General features: G+C 42.2%; 2 protein-coding genes across 2 annotated transcripts in view; one reads left to right on the top strand and one right to left on the bottom strand.

The window, feature by feature from the left end:
• The window catches only part of PGM5 (phosphoglucomutase 5), a 68,586-nt gene extending 65,172 nt beyond the window's left edge, over positions 1-3,414 (top strand). The window contains exon 11 of the mRNA XM_062017756.1: positions 1,927-3,414. Coding sequence (XP_061873740.1) covers positions 1,927-2,016 — 90 coding nt within the window. The 3' untranslated portion in view covers positions 2,017-3,414. The remainder of the gene's footprint in view (positions 1-1,926) is intronic.
• Positions 3,415-13,999: 10,585 nt separating this feature from the next.
• TMEM252 (transmembrane protein 252) lies at positions 14,000-15,789 on the bottom strand. Its single transcript, XM_062017757.1, has 2 exons — positions 15,449-15,789; positions 14,000-14,357 (listed from the first exon to the last, which is right to left on the bottom strand). The coding sequence occupies exons 1-2, from the start codon at positions 15,787-15,789 to the stop codon at positions 14,000-14,002; spliced, it is 699 nt and encodes a 232-aa protein (XP_061873741.1).
• Positions 15,790-19,033: the final 3,244 nt, after the last annotated feature.

Here is a 19,033-nt window from a genome sequence, read left to right as displayed (position 1 = left end):
TGGATGAGTTCCTGTGTGACCTTCTCTAGGTGGTCTTGCTCTGGCAGGGAGGTTGGACTAGATGATCTCTCGAGGTCCCTTTGAACCCTTAAGATTCTGTGATTTTGTGAAATAAAGGAGTTTTAAAATATATATACTGCTCTAGTTCCTTGTTACTTTGCCCCACTCTTGCCATTCTAAATAGAATACACTTTTGATTTTTTTAAATCTACAGGATGAAGGAAGTGTAATTAAATTCAAGTAGCAGAGGACAGAGCTAAACCTGGACTTTCTCTGTTGAGAAGTGTGATTGTAATAAGCAAAATATTTAGTTGGAACAACATGGCAAAAGAGCAGCAGCTAAATTTTTTCTGTAAATGATTGGCTCATAAATTCATTTGATTTTGTCTTTTGTTCAAAGAACTCTAGATACTTATTTGGTTTTTGTTTTTTTTTTCAGAGTACCTTTGTTGCTTAAGAAAGTAGAGTCAAGTAAAGCTGGTCAGTAGGGTTGCTTTTAAAATTTTCTTCTGCTTTTCAGATTAAATTAAAAAAAGAGGTTTCCTATGGGAGTGCCAGAGGAACTTGGTAAGACCAAACAGATAATTTGGTCTTCTTTCTCTTCTACTTAATCCGTGTTGATGGAGGAAAGGAATGATATCATCCAGACCTCATAAATTGGCACATTTTAATATTTACTTTTGTAGCATTTGCCCACAGATGTGATGTGATGCTCTGCATATTAATCTTCTCTAAGCATGTTTGACTTTAGTGGACTTGTATTCCACTTTGATGACTATTCAGTAGACAGATAGCTACAAAAACGGAGCTTTTTGAAAAATAACGTCAGACTGCTCACACTTATGCATAGCTAAGTTTGACTATAAACTCATTTGACATCCATGTCATTCCTGGTGTCCTTCCATGACCCTACTGGCACAGTCTCTCTCCAATGGTTTAGATTTAACCATTGGACCATTTGTGTAAATAAAGCAAGCAACTCATGCAGTCAGAAACTGTAAGGTGACTATTTAATGTATTTATTTATAAATTATTTAATTAGTATTGATTATATTAAGCTTATTTAAAAATAAATCTGTACATCTAAGCTCTCCATAGTTACCATTTTGTTTGATTCGATTTTTAAACTGGAATATGGTTTATTTGAAAGAGGCAGCAGGGGAAAATCTTTGAAGATCAGAAAATTATCTTACTAGTTTGGCAGTGTGTGATTCTCTGTAAAGAATGTTTTCACTTAAAATTCAGCTCTACGAGTTTGACTTTTCATACCATTAATTAACTGAGAGAAGATTCAGTTGCCATTTGAAAAATAGTATTTTACATGGTTTTACATGGTGCTATCATAGTTGTTATCTGAACTCACCGATGTGGGCAATTTCTTACATATGGCCATTTCATAAGGTCTGTAGCAATGAAACTTCTGAGTTTATGCCTCTCTTGGAATTTGTCCTGCTTAATACAGTTACAGTGGTGTTACTCAAAAAGAGACATTTGTGATTTCTAATTGATTTGTACCTTCTGATACTGAGCTTCACAGTGTCTTCATATGGGAAGAAAATCTCACATACATGACTTCCACTCAGCAGAACAGAAATAATTCTACTTTTGTGATTTCTAGATTGTTGTGGATAGCAGATTTCACAAGAGCTCCACATTTCCCGTTATAAAGACATTATCAGTATGGTGTATCTGCTGGTTTCTCTTTTCTGTGTAGCTTAGGTGTGCTCAATGTAACTCTTCACAAAATATATGCTCAGCATGATGCTTCATTCTATAAAATAAGAGAATAGAGACTCTTAACTGTGGCAGTATTTATTGATAGATTAGTTACTGTTATTATGTAATACTGCAGTTAAAAGAAGGATTTCTAAATATATCTGTTGATATTTCTGCTTTATGTAATTCAATGTATTTCTTCCTCTTTAGGCTGTGCTGAGTCCTCTTATAGCAATCGCACTGAAAATATCTCAGATTCATGAGAGGACAGGGCGAAAGGGACCCACTGTCATCACCTGAAGCCACACAAGATTGTTAAACCAGGGCCAAAAGAAGAGCAGCAAGGAAGACCTAAGACCTTGCTGAAACATGTTAGCCATTTGTGCCTTGTATCATTTTAAAGGTTTTCTTGGGGATAAATGTCGGGTGGGAAGAAAAATTCAAAATAATACTGAGCATATTCATTTGCCTTGATCTCCAAATACGGTAGTGTATTGACTTATTAGTTTTAACTGCAATATCTTAATTTCAGATAACAATATAATCAAAAAAAGAGGCCTTAACTTTCAAATGTTGTCAGCAATGTGACAGAAAGGAAAATGGCTTGTGAATGCTGTGATAAAAGTTGGGGAAATTTCAGTTAGGGAGAGAGGGGGAGGATTTGCAAAGCAAAGACATGCTTGGTGAATATTGAGTTCCCCATCACCTTCTTGTTGGTTTATGAAGAGGTAACCAGCATGTCTGAGGCATAAGCTTCGAAAAGAGTATTTTTCCTCACGTGACACCACTCCTGTCTTTCCCATTGCTTACAGATGCACGCTGTCAGCAGTGTTGTGTACACACTTGCACATGCTCCCAAAGAAGGGGTTATCCTGTATGATGTTTTTACCCTGGCTTTTAAAGCACATCAGTGTGACTTCTGCCTTTAAATTTTCAAGATATTTTGGCTAGGTTTTTGTTTTCCTCCAAAGGGAGGCGTTTGTGCTATAGAAGCTGATTATGTCCTTCCAGCAGTATGTCGGTTGTGGAATCTGACTGCATTTTGCAGTATTTCTCATGCCAGCAGGTGGTATTTGTGCTTACTGTGTTTGAAATCTAATCACTGCAGCAATTTTTCATGAGAGAGTTATTATGTAAGTTTTTAAAGTCTTTGGAATACTCATGCTCCACTTAGCATGAAGTCGTAAGTGAAGCATATAGTGAAGCAGAAATAAGAACAAATACTAGCAAATGAAATAGAAATACTTGTCTGATTCACCAGCTGGACAGAGTTTCCATTAGATTCTTTGTAACAGAGGATCACAGAAATAAAAATCTGGGGTGTGCAAAGGGAGAAGAGATGTCCCGGCATAAATCTGAGAAGGATATTGGGGATATGGACATCAGTGTTTTTTTCAGCTTGTGAAATGATACTGCAGTTCTAGCTATTATACAGTGCTCTGAAGAACAACAAAAACACTGTATGCATGTGATTTGTTTGAAAGCTTTGCTTCATTGGGAATAGCATGGTCACTTGTATCTTTTGTCAAGGTGGCTTTGTGCAAATTGCCTCTTTGCAGTGTGTTTCAGTTCATTGTGGTTACAAAATTTTAGTGCAATTTACATACTATTGCAGAGGAGGAAGTTGCCTTGATTTCTTTCAACACTTCTGTCAAAAATTGCTGTGGCACTTAATACACAATAAAGAGTAATGCTGTATTTCTGTCTTAATAAGTAATTGTGGACAAGACACACTGCACTTTCAAGCATCCTAATAAAACTACCTTTACTACAATTACATTATCTACTTAATTGACTCAAAACAAATGAGGTGCCAATGTTCTCATGTATTATTCTACATTGCCATTAAGTCTTTCCATAAACCAAAAGAGATTTTAAGGCTTTAGTTCTTTTTATAAAAGGGTGTTTTTTTGAGATGGCCATGGCAGAGTTTGAACATCTGCTTTTGAATGTAGGAATATTCATCTTTACAGAAACCTTGCTCATCTGATATTACAGCTCAAACTCCTCTAAGTGCAGGACAGCAAGCTTCTAACTAGTGGATCACACATGGTCAAGCATAGGCATACTCTGGATTATGACACTTCAAATTACTGGGCAGCATGAAAGAACATTCAGAAAGGCAGCCTAAGAACTTCTAAAATCTTATGTGTTCTCTGAGAATTAAACAATTTTTGTTCACAGAGATCTATCTGGTCATAGCACCAAGGACCCAATTTACCAAGCTTCCAGGACTGGGACTTGCACTTTGAAAAGTAAGGTGTCTTTCAAGATGTGGTGGGCTGACTCACGAGGAACAGATCAGGACTGTGAGGGAGTATATTTATGCTTTTATCAGAAGGCTACTAGAGCACTAGCTGTGGTAGATGGCATTCTGCTTTCATGCAGGTAGTCTTTCTGAACAAAGGGTGTGTTTTAAAATCTCAGTACTGACTTTGTCCTGGGCTTCAGAAGCAATAGTTGTGCCTCTGAACGGAAGTGGAGAAAGGAGATGTTTGGGTGTAATTTTGAATAGGTGTCAAACAGCAGTCTTCCAGAACTAGCCTAGCCCCAAATCCACTTGCCAACCCTTTTATATGATGACTGGTGATGCTGTGAATATGTAACAACCAGTATTTTCCACCAGTCAATTGCTTTTCTCTGCAATAACTTGAGTAAAGCTTTATAAGGCTGAAGTACAGTGCATATCTTTCTATCTTGATGTGTTTGCAGAAGGGTTCTAGCCTCTCATAGTGTGCTGCATTTTCTGGTCTTATTAACATGAAAGAGAAATGTTTGGAAAAGAGCAACATATATGAACTTAGACAAAGATGCAAGGCTTCTAAAAACAAGCCATGCATCTAGCAGAGGGAAAACTCTCATTAATCACAGTGTCTACATGCTATGAGAGACACTCAGACCCTTTGGTGGCTGTTGTTGGATTAGCACATTTATCAAGAGTGGAAATTGCAAGATTCTGTGTTTTTCAGCTGTGGTTGCAACAACATTTACTTGAACAGTAATTCCATTTCCCAGAGTCTCAAGTTTTTCTGTACCCAGCAATACAAAGATACACTTCCAGCATGCTGGAAGACAAGAAAGAGGAATTCAGAGACAGTGAGAGAGAACAATTTCAAGGTACACTAGCAGAGGATTGACCAACACAAGGCTTGGTTAGTTCCAGGAACAGAGAAAGAGGCCTCAGGTGTCAGAGAGGATTAGGAGACGATAAATTGCTGGATGCAGGTGGAGAGAGAGAGATGTGACAGAAGAATACTAATAGCACAACAGTGGATTTGAGAGATGGAAAGAGAGAAAAAGGAAATAAAAGTGGGAAGGAAGCATAGTCCATTGCCTCTTGTCCTGTAACTGGGCACCACTGAGAAGAGCCCTGCTCCATCTTCTTCTGTCTCTCTCATCAGGTATTTGTAGAAATCAGTAAGATCCTGCCCGAGCCGAGCCTGCTCTTCTCCAGACTAAACACTCAGGCTAAAGCTAAGCACCTCTCTCAGCACCTCATAATGCAACAAATGCTCCAGTCCCTTGATCTTTGTGGCCTTTTGCCACAGGTACTCTAGTATGTCCCTGTCTGTTTTGTACTGGAGAGCCTGGACCTGGACTCAAGCACTACACATGCATCCCAGCAGTCCTGAGCAGAGCACAAGGATCACCTCCCTGCACCTAGTTGTAATGCTTTTCCTGATTCAGCCCAGAATGCCATTGAATGTCTTTGCTGTGCAGGTGAGTTGCTGGTGGTCAACATGTCCAGGTTGTGGACATATGACCCCCAGGTCTTTATGAAGCTTCTTTCCAGCACACTGGCTGCAATATGTATTGGTGTTGGGATTTATTCCTCCCCAGTGGCAGGACGTTGCATTTTGCTTTGCTGAACTTTATTTTTCTGGGTCATTCATGTCTATCTGAAGAGCAGCAAAACCCTCTGGTGTGTCAGCTGCTCCTTCCAGGGCTGTATCATCTGCAAAATGGCTGAGGCTGCACTCTGCCCCATCACACATTTTGTTAAAGGAGATATTAAACAATGTTGGCTCCAATATTGACTGCTGGGACACACTGATGGTAACTAGCCCTCAACTGGACTTTGTGGCGGCGTTGACAACTCTCTGGGCCTGACTGTTTTCAATCCACCTCACTGTCCACTTAACCTAAACTGTGTTTTGTCAGCTTGGCTGTGAGGATGTTACGGGAGATGGTGTCAAAAGCCTTACTAAAGTTGAGGCAAACAACATTCACTGCTGTCCCCTCATCCACCATCTCATTGTAAGGATATCACCAAGTTGGTTAAGCATTATTTCCCTGACATGAGTCCACGCTGACTACTCTGTCATCTTCTTATCCTTCCTGGCCATGGCAAGAGTTTCTGGGATTAGTTGCTCCATCATCTCCCTAGGGACTGAGATGAAGTTGACCATCCTGCAACTCCTCAGTTCCTCCTTCTTAAAGGCAGGAGTGACATTTGCTGTCTTCCACTCCTCAAGACTTCTCCCAGTCACCAAAATCTTCCAAAGATAATAGAGAGTAGCTTTTCAATGTCACAGCACTGTGCGTGCATCCCAAATCATCCTATGGACTTGTATATGACCATTTTAAGTTCTCCCTAACCTAATCCTGCTCCACCCAGGGTAAGCCTTCCATGCTCCAGACTTTCCCACGGTCTTGAGGGCCTGAGATTCCTGAATGCTGGTTTTACCAGTAAAGATGGAAGCAAGGAAAACATTGAGCACCTTAGCCTTTTCCATATCCTCTTTCACCTAATGTAAAAACTTATCTTGTTGCCCATCACACTCGTCACCAGATTCAACTCCAAGGGAACTCTGGCTTTCCTAATTTCATCTTTGTGTAATTGGATATTATATTCCTCCTTCATCACCTGTCCCTGCATCTGCTTATCATGCACTTTGTGTTCATATCTGTGTTTAGTCAGGAGCTCCCTGGTCATCCATGCAGGCCTCATGCTGCCTTTGTTTGATTTCTGCCGTTCCTGAGCTTGAAGGAGGTGATCCTTGAAAATCAAATAGAGGTCCTGGACTCATCTTCTTTTGAGGGCCATAGCCCATGGGATTCTTCCAAGCAGATCTCTGAAGAGACTAGTCTGCTCTGCTAACTTTGATCTCTCTTTTTGCCCTTCTCCCTCGTCCTAAAGTCCCAGACTCCACCATCTGATGATCTCTGTGGTGAAGGCCTTCACATGCCCATTCATTTCTTCTAGTATTTAGTATCAGGACAGCTACTCACCTTCAGTGCCTCAGTCACTTGTATGAAGAAGCTGTTGTCACTGCACTAGAAGAACCTATTCTGTTCTGAAGCCCTAGTTTGACCAATTCATATCCTCAAGTTCAAAGAAAATCTCTTTTAATCTAAAAAAAAGAAAAACAAAATTCTATTCTTGGAAAAGGTGACATCACGCTAGTAAGTTTGATCAGAAGCAAACTGTTTAAAAGCTTTTGCTGCTTTAAGGTTGTTGAAATTTTTGAGCTATTTGCCCACACCATTTTCCAATAAGCTCATAGCCAAACTGTTTCTTAACTGAAAAGACAAAGTGAAAAACAGATTATATCACATAAAATATTAGATATTACCATTTATTTTCTCCTTATCTCAGTTACTTTCATGTCTCAACTACTTTCTTCCAAATTGCAAGTTGAAGATGTGGTTATCTCTGCTTTCATGTTTCTGGACCCATTGAGACTTCACAATATCTGCAGATGACTGGAGCTCAAAAGAGGCACTGCAGGACTGCCCTGGGACTGGGATAAAGGAAGAGAGGATTAGCTCTTCCCGATTATCCATAAACTACATTTAAAGAATCTGAATGTCATTTCCCATAGCAGACTGGTCCAGGAGCAGCCTTTGGCAGTACTCCTACAGTACTTGCTCTCAGAGCTACCTATAGACTCAATCATCTCCCACTAATGTGGTCTTGCTTTAAAAGTTACCTGTTGCAAAAGTTAGATTTCCACAGCCAAAGAAAGAGTTGAACTTGCACAAGTTAAGCCTTTTGCCACAGGAGATCTGCTGGTTAGTCAGCCTCATCTGCTGTAATTGATCCCTGCACCAGTGCAAACAGCCTTCAGTGGCCGGAGCCCAGGAGCAAAGCTGAAAGGGATTTCAGGATGTATGTGGGAGTGCTAAAAGGAAAGACCATAACAAGGTCATTTGGTGTAGCAGATCCTCACTTCATCTGTTTTGAAAATAATAGGCAGTATTCCTGTGGCTTTTCTGCTCTGTGCTGTGTCACTTCGTAGTCACTCTGTGTCTTTATATGCTGATAGCATCTATCAACGTCTATCTTTTTCAGGGACTCTTATAGCTTCTGATTGTTTTAACAAATTTATCTTCCTCAACTTGAATTGATGTTCCTTTCTCAGTAGTTTCTCCCCTGCATTTTATCCTACTTTGTTTTCTCCTTACATCGACCATAGGTTTGTAGGTCCTTCCCATAAAGGATACAATTATTTGGAAGAAAAAAATGACATGATTGTCACTCCCTTGGCCTTAGCCATTGCTACCATTACTACCACAGCTTGCGGTTTTAATGCATGTGCAGCCATAATGCTAAAATTATTGTCTAAGAGTACGTGGGCATCTGGAAAGCATGATAACTTTTCTGTCTCGCTGGTTCTGCAACAGGAAGAGGAACAGGTTGCCCAGAGAGATGGTGGATGCCTCATTCCTGCATACATTCAAGGTCAATCTGGATGACCGGAACACCGTGATCTAGTCAAAGATGTCCCAGCTTATTGCCAGAGGGGTTGGACTGCATGATTTTCTAAAGGTTCCTTTGAGATGGTTTAGCCCTGGCTGATGATAACCAAACTACACAGTTACTCCTCTCCACTTCAGAAGGATGGGGAGGAGAATCGAGAGGAAATTGCAGAGCTTTGGGGGTTAAGAACAATTTAATAGAACAACACAGAGAACAAGCAGTTAAAATGACAACTAAGACATACAGAAGATGAGCAATGCCCTGTAGCCCAACACTCAGCCCTACACTCAGCCCAACAGAGAAACTGAAGTTCTCCCATGCAGCATGGTGACTTGATAGAATTTACAATCATATTGTAGTTGGGAATGTGTATCTTCCAAAAACCCATAGTGCCTAAGAAAGCTTGGGTTTCTTCCTTACTGGTTGGAGGAGACATTGCATTAATTCTGTTGATGATATGCCTTGGGATATGCCAGAGATCATCTTACCAGTTTATTCTTAAGAACTGGATCTCCTGTGCAGGCCCTTTGACTTTGCTTTGTTTTATGGCAAAGCTGGTGCTCAGGACGATTTTAACATTTTTATTCCCTTTTCCAAAAACTTCTTTTGCTGAGTTGCCCCACACAATAATATCACCAATATTGTAGATGTTCTGGGACCTCCTCCTTTTCCAGTGTAGCCTGGATTAGTCCATAACAAATGGTAGGGCTGTGCTTCCATGCTGGGGCAATTGATTCCAGGTTTACTTCATGCCTTTCCAGGTGAATGCAAACTGGGGCCTGCACTTGCCTGCCAATGGAATTGAAGAGGATTCATTAGCAGTGTTGATGGTGGTGTATCATCTGGCTGTCTTGGACTCCAGTTTGTATCGGAGTTACAGCATATCTGGCACAGCACCACTCAGCTGGCCATATGGGGCTGTTAAAGGATGATCGAGTCCTGCTGATGACCCCTTGGCTCTCCAATTGTTGAATCAGTTTGTAGATTGGAATCAGAGAGTTACAGTCTGATATTGCCGCTGGTGCACTGTTGTGGTTGTGATTAGCACTTGTTGGTCTTCAAGTGTCAACAGCCCCACAGCAGAAGGGTCGAGAGGCCAGGCAGGCCAGACAGCTGTTCAATTTTTTTCTGTCTCCAAGGCACCCACACCAAAAGCCCACCGATACCCTTTTGGACCCTTTTGGGTCCTTGAAATACCCTCTCTTACTTTCAGGTAGTCTATCCCCATGATTCATGGAGCTTCTGGGCCCATCACAATGGGGTGGGTTTACCACTTATTTCCTAACTTCTGCTTCCAACATAGTGAGCTATTGGGATCTTCCTGCCACTCCAGAAATACAAATTTATTCATAGAATCATAGAATCATAGAATGGCAGGGGTTGGAAGGGACCTTTAGAGATCATCTAGTCCAACCTCCCTGCAGAAGCAGGTTCACCTAGAACAGGAACATGTCCAGGCGGGTCTTGAAGACCTCCAAGGAAGGAGACTCCACAACCCCTCTGGGCAGCCTGTGCCAGGGCTCCCTCACCCTCACGGTGAAACAGTTTTTTCTTATGTTTAAGTGGAACTTTTTGTGTTCCAGCTTCATCCCATTACCCCTTGTCCTGTTCCAAGCTACTAGAGAAAAAAGGGATGTCCCAACCTCCTGACACCCACCCTTCAGATATTTATAAATGTTAATAAGATCTCCCCTCAATCTCCTCTTCTCCAGACTAAACAGCCCCAGTTCCCGTAGCCTTTTCTCATATGAAAGATGTTCCATTGCCCTGATCATCTTGGTGGCCCTGCACTGGACTCTCTCCAGCACTTCCCTGTCCCTCTTGAGCTGAGGAGCCCAGAACTGGACACAGGACTCCAGATGAGGCGTCACCAGGGCAGAGTAGAGAGGGAGAAGAACCTCCCTTGACCTGCTGGCCACACTCTTCTTGATGCATCCCAGGATGCCATTGGCCTTCTTGGCCATGAGGGCACATTGCTGGCTCGTGGTTAGTTTATTATCAATCAGGACTCCCAGGTCTCTCTGCAGAGCTGCTCTTCAGCAGATCGACCTCCCAGCCTGTACTGGTGCATGGGGTTGTTCCTTCCCAGATGCAGGACTCTACACTTGTCCTTGTTGAACCTCATGAGGTTCCTCTCTGCCCAACTCTCAAGCCGGTCAAGATCCTGCTGAATGGCAGCACAGCCTTCTGGGGAATCAGCCAGTCCTCCCAGTTTGGTATCATCAGCCAACTTGATGACATCAGTCATAACTACATGGAACACAAGTAGGGGGTAGTAGCCTGCATCCCTGACCAGCCGTGGCACTCTCTTGGCCCATCCCTGATCTTGGCTCCAGGCAGGCAGCACACCTCTCTTGACTCCCTACCTGCTCCACAGATGGGTCTCTCAGTGCCCCTTAGCAGTGACAACAAGCACCCGTCACCTCCTTCTATGGTGGCCATTACCTATTGCAGCTGATGGGTTGCTTAGTGGGTTTTCCCCTTTTGGAGCTTGCTCAATGAAGTCCCTTGTCGCCAGTGCCTCATACTTATTTTATAGTGGGCACTCTGAAAGGAGGGCTTTGAAGATGAGCCTTTGTCTTTCTTTTTTTTGTAACCAGGGTCCATGACTTACTGGATTCACTGGAGGGTTGCACCTGATTGCAGAAGCCTCCATCTTTCTCCACTTCTTCCCATCTAATACTACAGAGCCTACTCACAGTTTGCTGCAGCTTTTTCACCAGATGCTACAGTTCCTGGGCACCTATGACACATTTTTGCCTCAGAGGCATAGGTTCCTAAGCAGTCTAAATACTCCCTGCACTCCACCTGGACTGAAGCTTCTCTACTAACCAGCTCTGTCTGGGTGGATGCACTGACCTGCACCTGGGTTTTGTCCCCCTGAGCCTTGGCTTTAGTCCTTAGGTGAGTGCTCACCATTTTGCTAGGTTGAAGCTGAAGCTGGGGCACTTCTCTGACTTCTGTTTCTCTAAACGGGCCGTGGGCTTGTTCCCTGCCCGTCCTCTCTGCGCGCACTTCAGCATCACTCCCTGTTTGCTGGCCCTGTTTGCCATGCTCCTGGTCGCTTGCACTCCCTGGGGGACGATTAAATCCCCCGTGGTTGCTGCGGCTCTGCCTCCCAGCAAGACCGTCCCCCTCACGAGAGCTGCCTGGTCCTGGTCCTGGTCCTGTCCTCGCTTATCCTCCACTTCCTGTGCTCCAGGAACCCTGGATTACCTCCATTGGCCGCACAGCCGCGAATAAACGAGCCTTGCCTCCACTTTGTTTACCGCTGATAAAATCTTCATGTCCTTTATAACCTGAACAAGGTGCATTGCACTCCAGTGTCCACCAGAGCCTTGTACTCTTCTGGATCTGATGTGCCGGGCCATCGAATCCACACAGACCAATAGATCCTATTGTCCCTGTCCTCCCTGAGGCTGGAGGCAGGGCCCCTCTAATACTGATTGTTACATGGATAATTCACTTTCTGTAAGAAGGAACTAGAGGTCTCTTTGAGAAGATCAGAAGCAAGATCAAGCATTACCTCTCTGGGGAGCAGCTCACTGGAAACTGGGGCAGCATTTTTCCAGGAGGAGTCTCCTTTTGTTCTCGCTTGTAGTTCCCATACACTTGTCTCTAGGGCCATGGTAGGCTTGCTATCCCACCTCCTCATATCCTCTCCCTTGCTGAGTAGATAAAACCACAGGTTGCCCCAGTGTGTATACCCTCTGTATCTCCTCTCTTGATCAGAGGAACACCTGTGCCTAATAGCTGAGACATGAGCCTGTACAGGTGGAGAGTAGGAGATAGCTTTCTTAAATTGATGGAGCCCCTGCAATAGTTTCTCCACAGGGGAGACACGGGACTATAAGGAAGAAGAGAGACTTCCTTTGTATGGCCAGATTTGGCTGACCACTTCATCCACCATTTGCCTCTTGCTTCTTTGCCATGATATGACAGCCGTATAAGATCGTGGTGCGCTTTGGAGGAACTTCTGCCACATGGGATGTGTGCACTGGACTTCATCTGGATCAATGGATTATACAGATCATTATAAATCACTTCCTGTACAGGCAATTCCCTCAGGTACTGGATACCTTTCTCCATGGTAGTCCACTTGCCAGGGTGATACATAATGTCTTCCTTGAGTGGATACCTTTCCTTCATGCCTGAGAGAAGTCACCTCCAAAGGCTACGTACTTGTGCCCTTCTTCCAAAAGCATCAGGCCCTATGTAGGGCACTAAAAAGACTGTGGTGGTTTAACCCTGGCTGGCAATAATCAAACCACAGTTACTCACTCCTCCCCACCTAAGCAGGATGGGGAGGACAATCAAGAGGAAACTGTAGAGCTTTGTGGGTTGAGATAAGGACAATTTAATAGAACAACACAGAGAATAAGCAGTTATAATGACAGCCAATGGATACAGAAAACAAGCAATGCCTGGTGTAACTGCTCATGGCCTGCAGCCTGGACCAGCTCCAATGGCCCAGCAGCTGCTTTTATATCCCAAGCCTGAAGTCAGCATGGGATGAAATAGCCTGGCTGCACCCCCTGCAGTGGCTGGGGAAAGTTAACCCTATCCCTGCCAAACCCAGGAGACCCTTTCAGCCCGAACTATCTTGTGATTCTGTGGAAAATCAAAAATCCACCTACAGTCAGTGTTGCAGGTCCAATGACTGAACCTCCATTCAATTTTCCTGATTATCTGGAATTACAGATGAGGCCTGGATGCAAGTTTGCCTCGGTGATTTTTGTGGAAGGAAGGAAACACGAAACACAGGAAAGATGAGTTCAAGCCTGTCCTCTTTCTCATACTTGTTCCCTAATCACGAGGCCACTTGTGTTAGAAACAGGAAACAGGATCCCTTTTTTGACTTCCACTGTCTCAAGAGAGCTGCAATGGAAACAATCACTTTTAGAGACAGCTCAGAGGAGTCACAGAAGGTTTTTCCTCCTGCAATTGCAACTTCCATTTGAGGACCTCTGAGCATAACCAGGGTTGTCTGTTTAGCAGCTAGGGAGTGTATTAAGTGTATTGTGTGCTTATCCTGAATCACAGACACTTTACATCTTTTAAGGAAACACATGGCATTTGTTTTAAATACAAAATTTATTAATGAATTCAATAATAAAACATCAGCTATTAGTACTCCAAAATAAAACAAATAACAAGAAGGGCATGATGCAAAAATAATCAGGTGCAACAAATAATTTACAAATTCCAAGCAAAGGCCGAACAAGTTGGTTTCCTGAGATAGCTAATGCTAGAAAACCACAGATGAGGACTTTCAGCCAAAACCCCTTATGAGCCACAAGATATTTAAGACTGACAACAACATGATACTTCATTTATCTTTCAGCATAAGAAACTCCTATAGTAAGTGATGTTGACTTTTCTAAGATCCAGCCTGATTGTTTCTATCTCTATGAAGATTCATCCTGCTTTGAAATACTGAGCACTTTTATATATTATCCCCTCCAACTCCAACACACAAATGGTCAGTGCTTTGCCTTGGCAGTTTCGATGTTAATGGTGTGCTATTAGGGATTACTGACACACACCTTCCAATTTTCTCTGCTTCACAGGTACAGGATTTTACCCACTGGCTGTCTCATATGTTCTGACAGGCACTGCTCTTTCTAGGCTCTCCTGGCAGCGTCTATCCTCTTGGTGACTATTTTCCTGTGTGGATGGATGAGAATTTGACTCCTCTTCAGCATATGAGACTTGGTCAGCTATTTGCTGCTGCTGTAGCTGTTGCACACATAATTCATACGATGGTGGCTCTTCCTGCTCATTGGTTTCACTGATGAACTCTGTGCTGCTTTCACTATAAAAGGATGGAGGGATATGGATGACTTCCTGCTGTTTTAGTGTGGAGACAACTGGCAGTGGGAAAGTCTGTTTTTCAGGATCTGTGCTTTCTTCATAGGAGGGAGGATAGAAGTCAGGCCTGAAAAAAAGGCAAGCAAAAAAGAAACACATCATGTTTAAATGTATTTTATCTCAGAGAGCTTGACTAGATGTTTTGTCTGTTATGTTTCCAAAGTTTAGATGAGGCTTAAACTACAAATGGAAACCTAAGTAGGTTTAGCTCAACAGAATGTGTTAATATAAAACATCTGACATAGCTGGGATCATTACCTGCATCCTTCTGCAAAATGTTTTACTAAAACAAACACAGCACTCTAAAAAGATGAGCCTTCCCATTAGAATTCCCACACATGGTATACAAACACTCACGCTTGTGGGTATTTCAACAAGTGCCTGAGAAAAGTTTGATTTTGAAGCAGGGAAAGATCAGTGTCTTGAGTAAGTTAAGTTAGTGAGTTGTTTATTATTGCAATAATAATTGTTTTCCACATTTTGCATCCTTTTGCTTATCTAACCAAAATTTGTTGAATGTTGTTTTTATAGTGCCTTTAAAACACCCACTGTCAGTGTTTCTGGTGCAGTTTCTACAACAGTGCAGGAAAAATAATTTGTATCCAGTGACTCTTTTAAAGTTTTTTGTCAGGCCTAGCGCCAATCAGATTAAGAAATTCTCCCTCTCAAAGCATCAGACTTTACTCAGTAATAATAGGGACAGTCACATGAGGAAACTTTAGCATTGGCCATATCAGGAGCTGAAGCTCTGTTCATGCCTCATTGCTAAGAAGCAGTATGAGCACATAACCCGTAGCATCTCAGCTGGAATCATCTGATGAGCTGGAATGAATGACACTCGTGCAGGAGCTCTGTGAAGCTGGTGTAGCTGTTCCTGCTCCGTCCATGCATGGCTTTGTACCACTGTGCAAGCTGCAATGTTTCCTGTAGTGAACCTTGCGTTCAGTATTTTTGCACAAATTGCTGTTTGCACATTGCTGCTGGCTCTAGCAAATCGAATTTCAGACTATGTTTCTCTCCACAGAAACAGAATAAAACATCTACATAATTACGTAATTTTTGTTTTGTTAAAATCTTGTATTGCTTCTTTCTTCTTGCAGCACAGAACAGCATCCCTCCCTCCTAGTCCATCAGCAGCAGGCTGCAACACATACATACCTGTCTACGGTGCAGACACGTGGCTCTCTGAGGCTGGGATTTTGAATCAAGGTGCTGCTGAAGCTGCTGCATTTCAAAACCTCATGCAAAGTGTTCCAGAAAATGCCAAGCACAAGGAGAAAGAACCCCAAAGATAACAGGCAATAAAACAGCACATCATTATGATCCTGAAAGGAACTTATGGAAATGCAGATGACTCCCAGACAGAAAAAGGAGAAACTGAGTAAGAGCAGCAAAATACGAAGGAAAGTAGAAACATGTTTTGGCATCTTCCCCAGTGGGCACAGCACTTGATTCCTGTCTGCCATTGGTTTGCTGGCTATCTCAGCTGTGCTTCTCATCTTCTTGCACTGGTATTTTATACATTGGCCTTTGGACAATTATCAACTGGCCTTTCATCAATTAAGAGAAAAAGGTAGTTTTAAGGTATTCATTAACTCTTTGAGATACTCAGAATCTGTTTTGAGATTAATTTTTAACCTCAAATCTACTTTAAGGAAGGAAAGAAAAACTTCCTGTACCTTTTGTGTGCCACTGTAATCTCCAGAGGGCATAGTGATCTGCTGCATTCATTGGACATTGCAGTCTGTTGTGTTTAACACCCTTTATTGGCTTACTAAAGTTGTCTTAAAAAAAACCAACCAAAAAACAATAAAAACGTGTTCATAAATCCCTGTTAAGAATTTGTAGGGAAAATATACTCCTTTCCTAACCGTGCTTTTTCATCTGTCATTGGATTTTGGTGTCCTTCTGTCTTTAATGCATTATTCCATTGCCTTGATATTTTCAATAGTCTTTTGAAGAAGGATAAATTTCTGGCCTGCAATGTGATGTAACTAATGGCTTTGGTACATAAAATGAAATAAATAAAAATTGCACAGTGTCAAAAAAAGGCATAGGCATACCAGAACTCTTTGTGTGCAGGTTCAATTGTACTCTGATTCCTTTACCAAAATTTCCTTTTCAAGCAATTTTTATTGGTTGATTTTCAAAAGGTTCAGTGGTCAAAGCTATGCAGGAAAACCTGTACTCCATTCTACAAATACACTTAAGAGATTCAAGGTTCAGGGATGCTTGATATGAACAGATTTTAGGCCTACATATTACTACTTCCAATGCAAAAAGTAACCTTTAGAATTAGCCTATGGATTTTCTCCTGAAGAGTATACCCACTGGTTTCTGACAGGGAGTAGCAAACTCTGTAATCAAGACCTGACTTGTCTATTGATGATACCTTACATGGAACATGATTGATTATATTTCTGAATAATTTCAACAGTGGAGTAATTGACCAGACCTTGCCTAGGGTGGTTGTAAAATCTCCATTGCGCACAGTAAGCAAATCAGAGCAGGAGACCATTCAAAAAATAGGCTTAGGCTTCAAACTTTGTTTAAATAATGATTTTATTGCAGGTATTGTCGGTTACTATTCAATGAAGTGGGTAACAACAAATGATAATGAGAATTTTGTGCCATGGCCTATAAAGATGTTTCTTCCTAGCTACTGTGTAATCTTTGTTTCACTGCTGAAGTCTCAGAGAGCTGTAGGATTTCTGTAATGAGCACAATAAAACTTTCCAATACACTGCTTGGGTCTAGATGAGGTAGGTGCAAATCCTGAAAGAGGGAGTCACATTTGATGGGATGAGGAAGGGTCCAGCTGTTCCTACTGTAGACTTTCCCTGCAGCTATGAAGGAAGAAACTCTTCACTTTCAACCAACTTCTTGATCCTTGTGTCTTCTGCTTAGAGGAGAGAGATTTGACTTCTAACTGGCTAGGAATCCTGAAATTATTGAGTCTCCTGACTTACCTCGTCCTGGGCTGTGCCTGTGTGAGCTGCACCATGACATACAATCTCATATCTCACAGAAGCTTTACAGTATCTCATGTTATGTTTCATGTATGGTCAACCAGCACTGTCTTTTTCTGCCCTGTGCTCATCCAAATGTGGCAGATGTTTATTTACAACAAAGCAGACTACTTATAAGGAAACAACAGCTAGTTCAAAGCTGCTACACATTTTGATCAAGTACAATTATTTCGAGCTCCCATCATTCCGCCACTCTCACCCACAGCTTCATGAGTTTGCAAAGGAACTGCAAGGCCATTCTCAATTCTGTTTTCAGGATATTTCAGAATGTCAACATAAGAACAAATCTCATGAAACAGTATAATCATCAGATAGAAATTTTCTAGGCTGAGTCTCTCATGTCATAGGTGAAGTGAAAACACAGCAAGACCAGCTGCTGCCTTACTTAAGGAAGACATTCAGGTAAGGAGTGATTGGAGCAGTCTTCATTTCAGACTAAAGCCCTGCCAAATTGAAATAGTCCTCAGCACTCAGCTGGAGTCACATACACAGTGCCATGGTGATATTTCACGTGGAGGTAAGGATATGTGCAGGTGACAGCTAATCTGTAGCTGATATGATAAACCAGCTAATATAAGCTTTCCACACCCTCTCACAACTCATTCTAGTCATGTTGCCTGTAAGCCACCTCTTCCTTTACTGAAAGTCATGTATTTATTTATTCTTATCTGGGTATTTGAAACTCACATTCAGATATAGTTTTTTTGTGCCATATTCACCCTGTCTGATTATGGCAAGAAGGAAATTATCAGTAACTTATTTAGGCTGTCAATATACTTGTGACTCTCTGGCATGAAGACATCACAGACATCAGTATACACAATACCAATTTACAGACACATTTAAATACACCAAATCTCCAGATGCAAAAAAATATCCTACACTTTCCACTTAGATATCTTTGACCCTTGATCACAGTCAGTATAATGGCAAGTCTCTCCTCCTTGTATTTTCATATGATGTATTTGGGGAAGCAGGTAATTAATAGGTGCTTATCTTTATGGTTTGGGCTACCTTCTCACAGAAAAACTGCTAATAGTTCTGGTCAATACATCGTTTTTCCTGCTCATGGAGGTAAAGAAATGAAAATTACTCATCAAAGCTTCCACTTGAGAGCTTATAGTATGTTCAGTACCACTGCTATGGGTGTCCTGCAGTTTAGCAAGGTCAGTAGCAAATCTGGGATAGCAGCAGCAGCCTGATTCTCAGTGCTGCATGTCCCTGAAAGGCGAAAATAAGCTTCCATTTCCTCTTCAGAAACATGATTTTTCTCATCCAGCTGTTGCAAATCCAGGACTGCATAACAGCATGTGTTGAGACCTCTACTCCTGCTGCAAAACTGCTGGCCTGTTTGACATGGGATTCATCTGCCCATAGAAATCTGCATCAGCCATGCAAAAGCACTGTGCTGACTTCCCATCATGGAGAGCTACAGTTGAAAAACCCATTACTGCGCCTCGAGTGCTGAACATGCACTTCAAGGATGGATCTGGCCCCTGTTGCCACATGGAAGAAAGGCTGCAGCACTTTCCCCAAGCCTGAGTCAGGCAAGTTTAATACATTCCTGGGCTACCAATGTTTTTGCCTGGCAAAGGGCATTTACTCATTGTTCACCTCCCTGTGGAGCAGTTTGAAGAGCCTCTGAGTCTTCAATAGCACTGACTGCACAGGGTGCTTGCCCAGCAGCCCAACTGCCAGCTGTTAGCCTGGCCCA

The sequence above is a fragment of the Colius striatus genome, chromosome Z (genome assembly GCF_028858725.1).
Source record: "Colius striatus isolate bColStr4 chromosome Z, bColStr4.1.hap1, whole genome shotgun sequence".
Lineage (NCBI taxonomy): Eukaryota > Metazoa > Chordata > Aves > Coliiformes > Coliidae > Colius > Colius striatus.
This window is presented reverse-complemented; position numbering and strand designations above follow the sequence as displayed.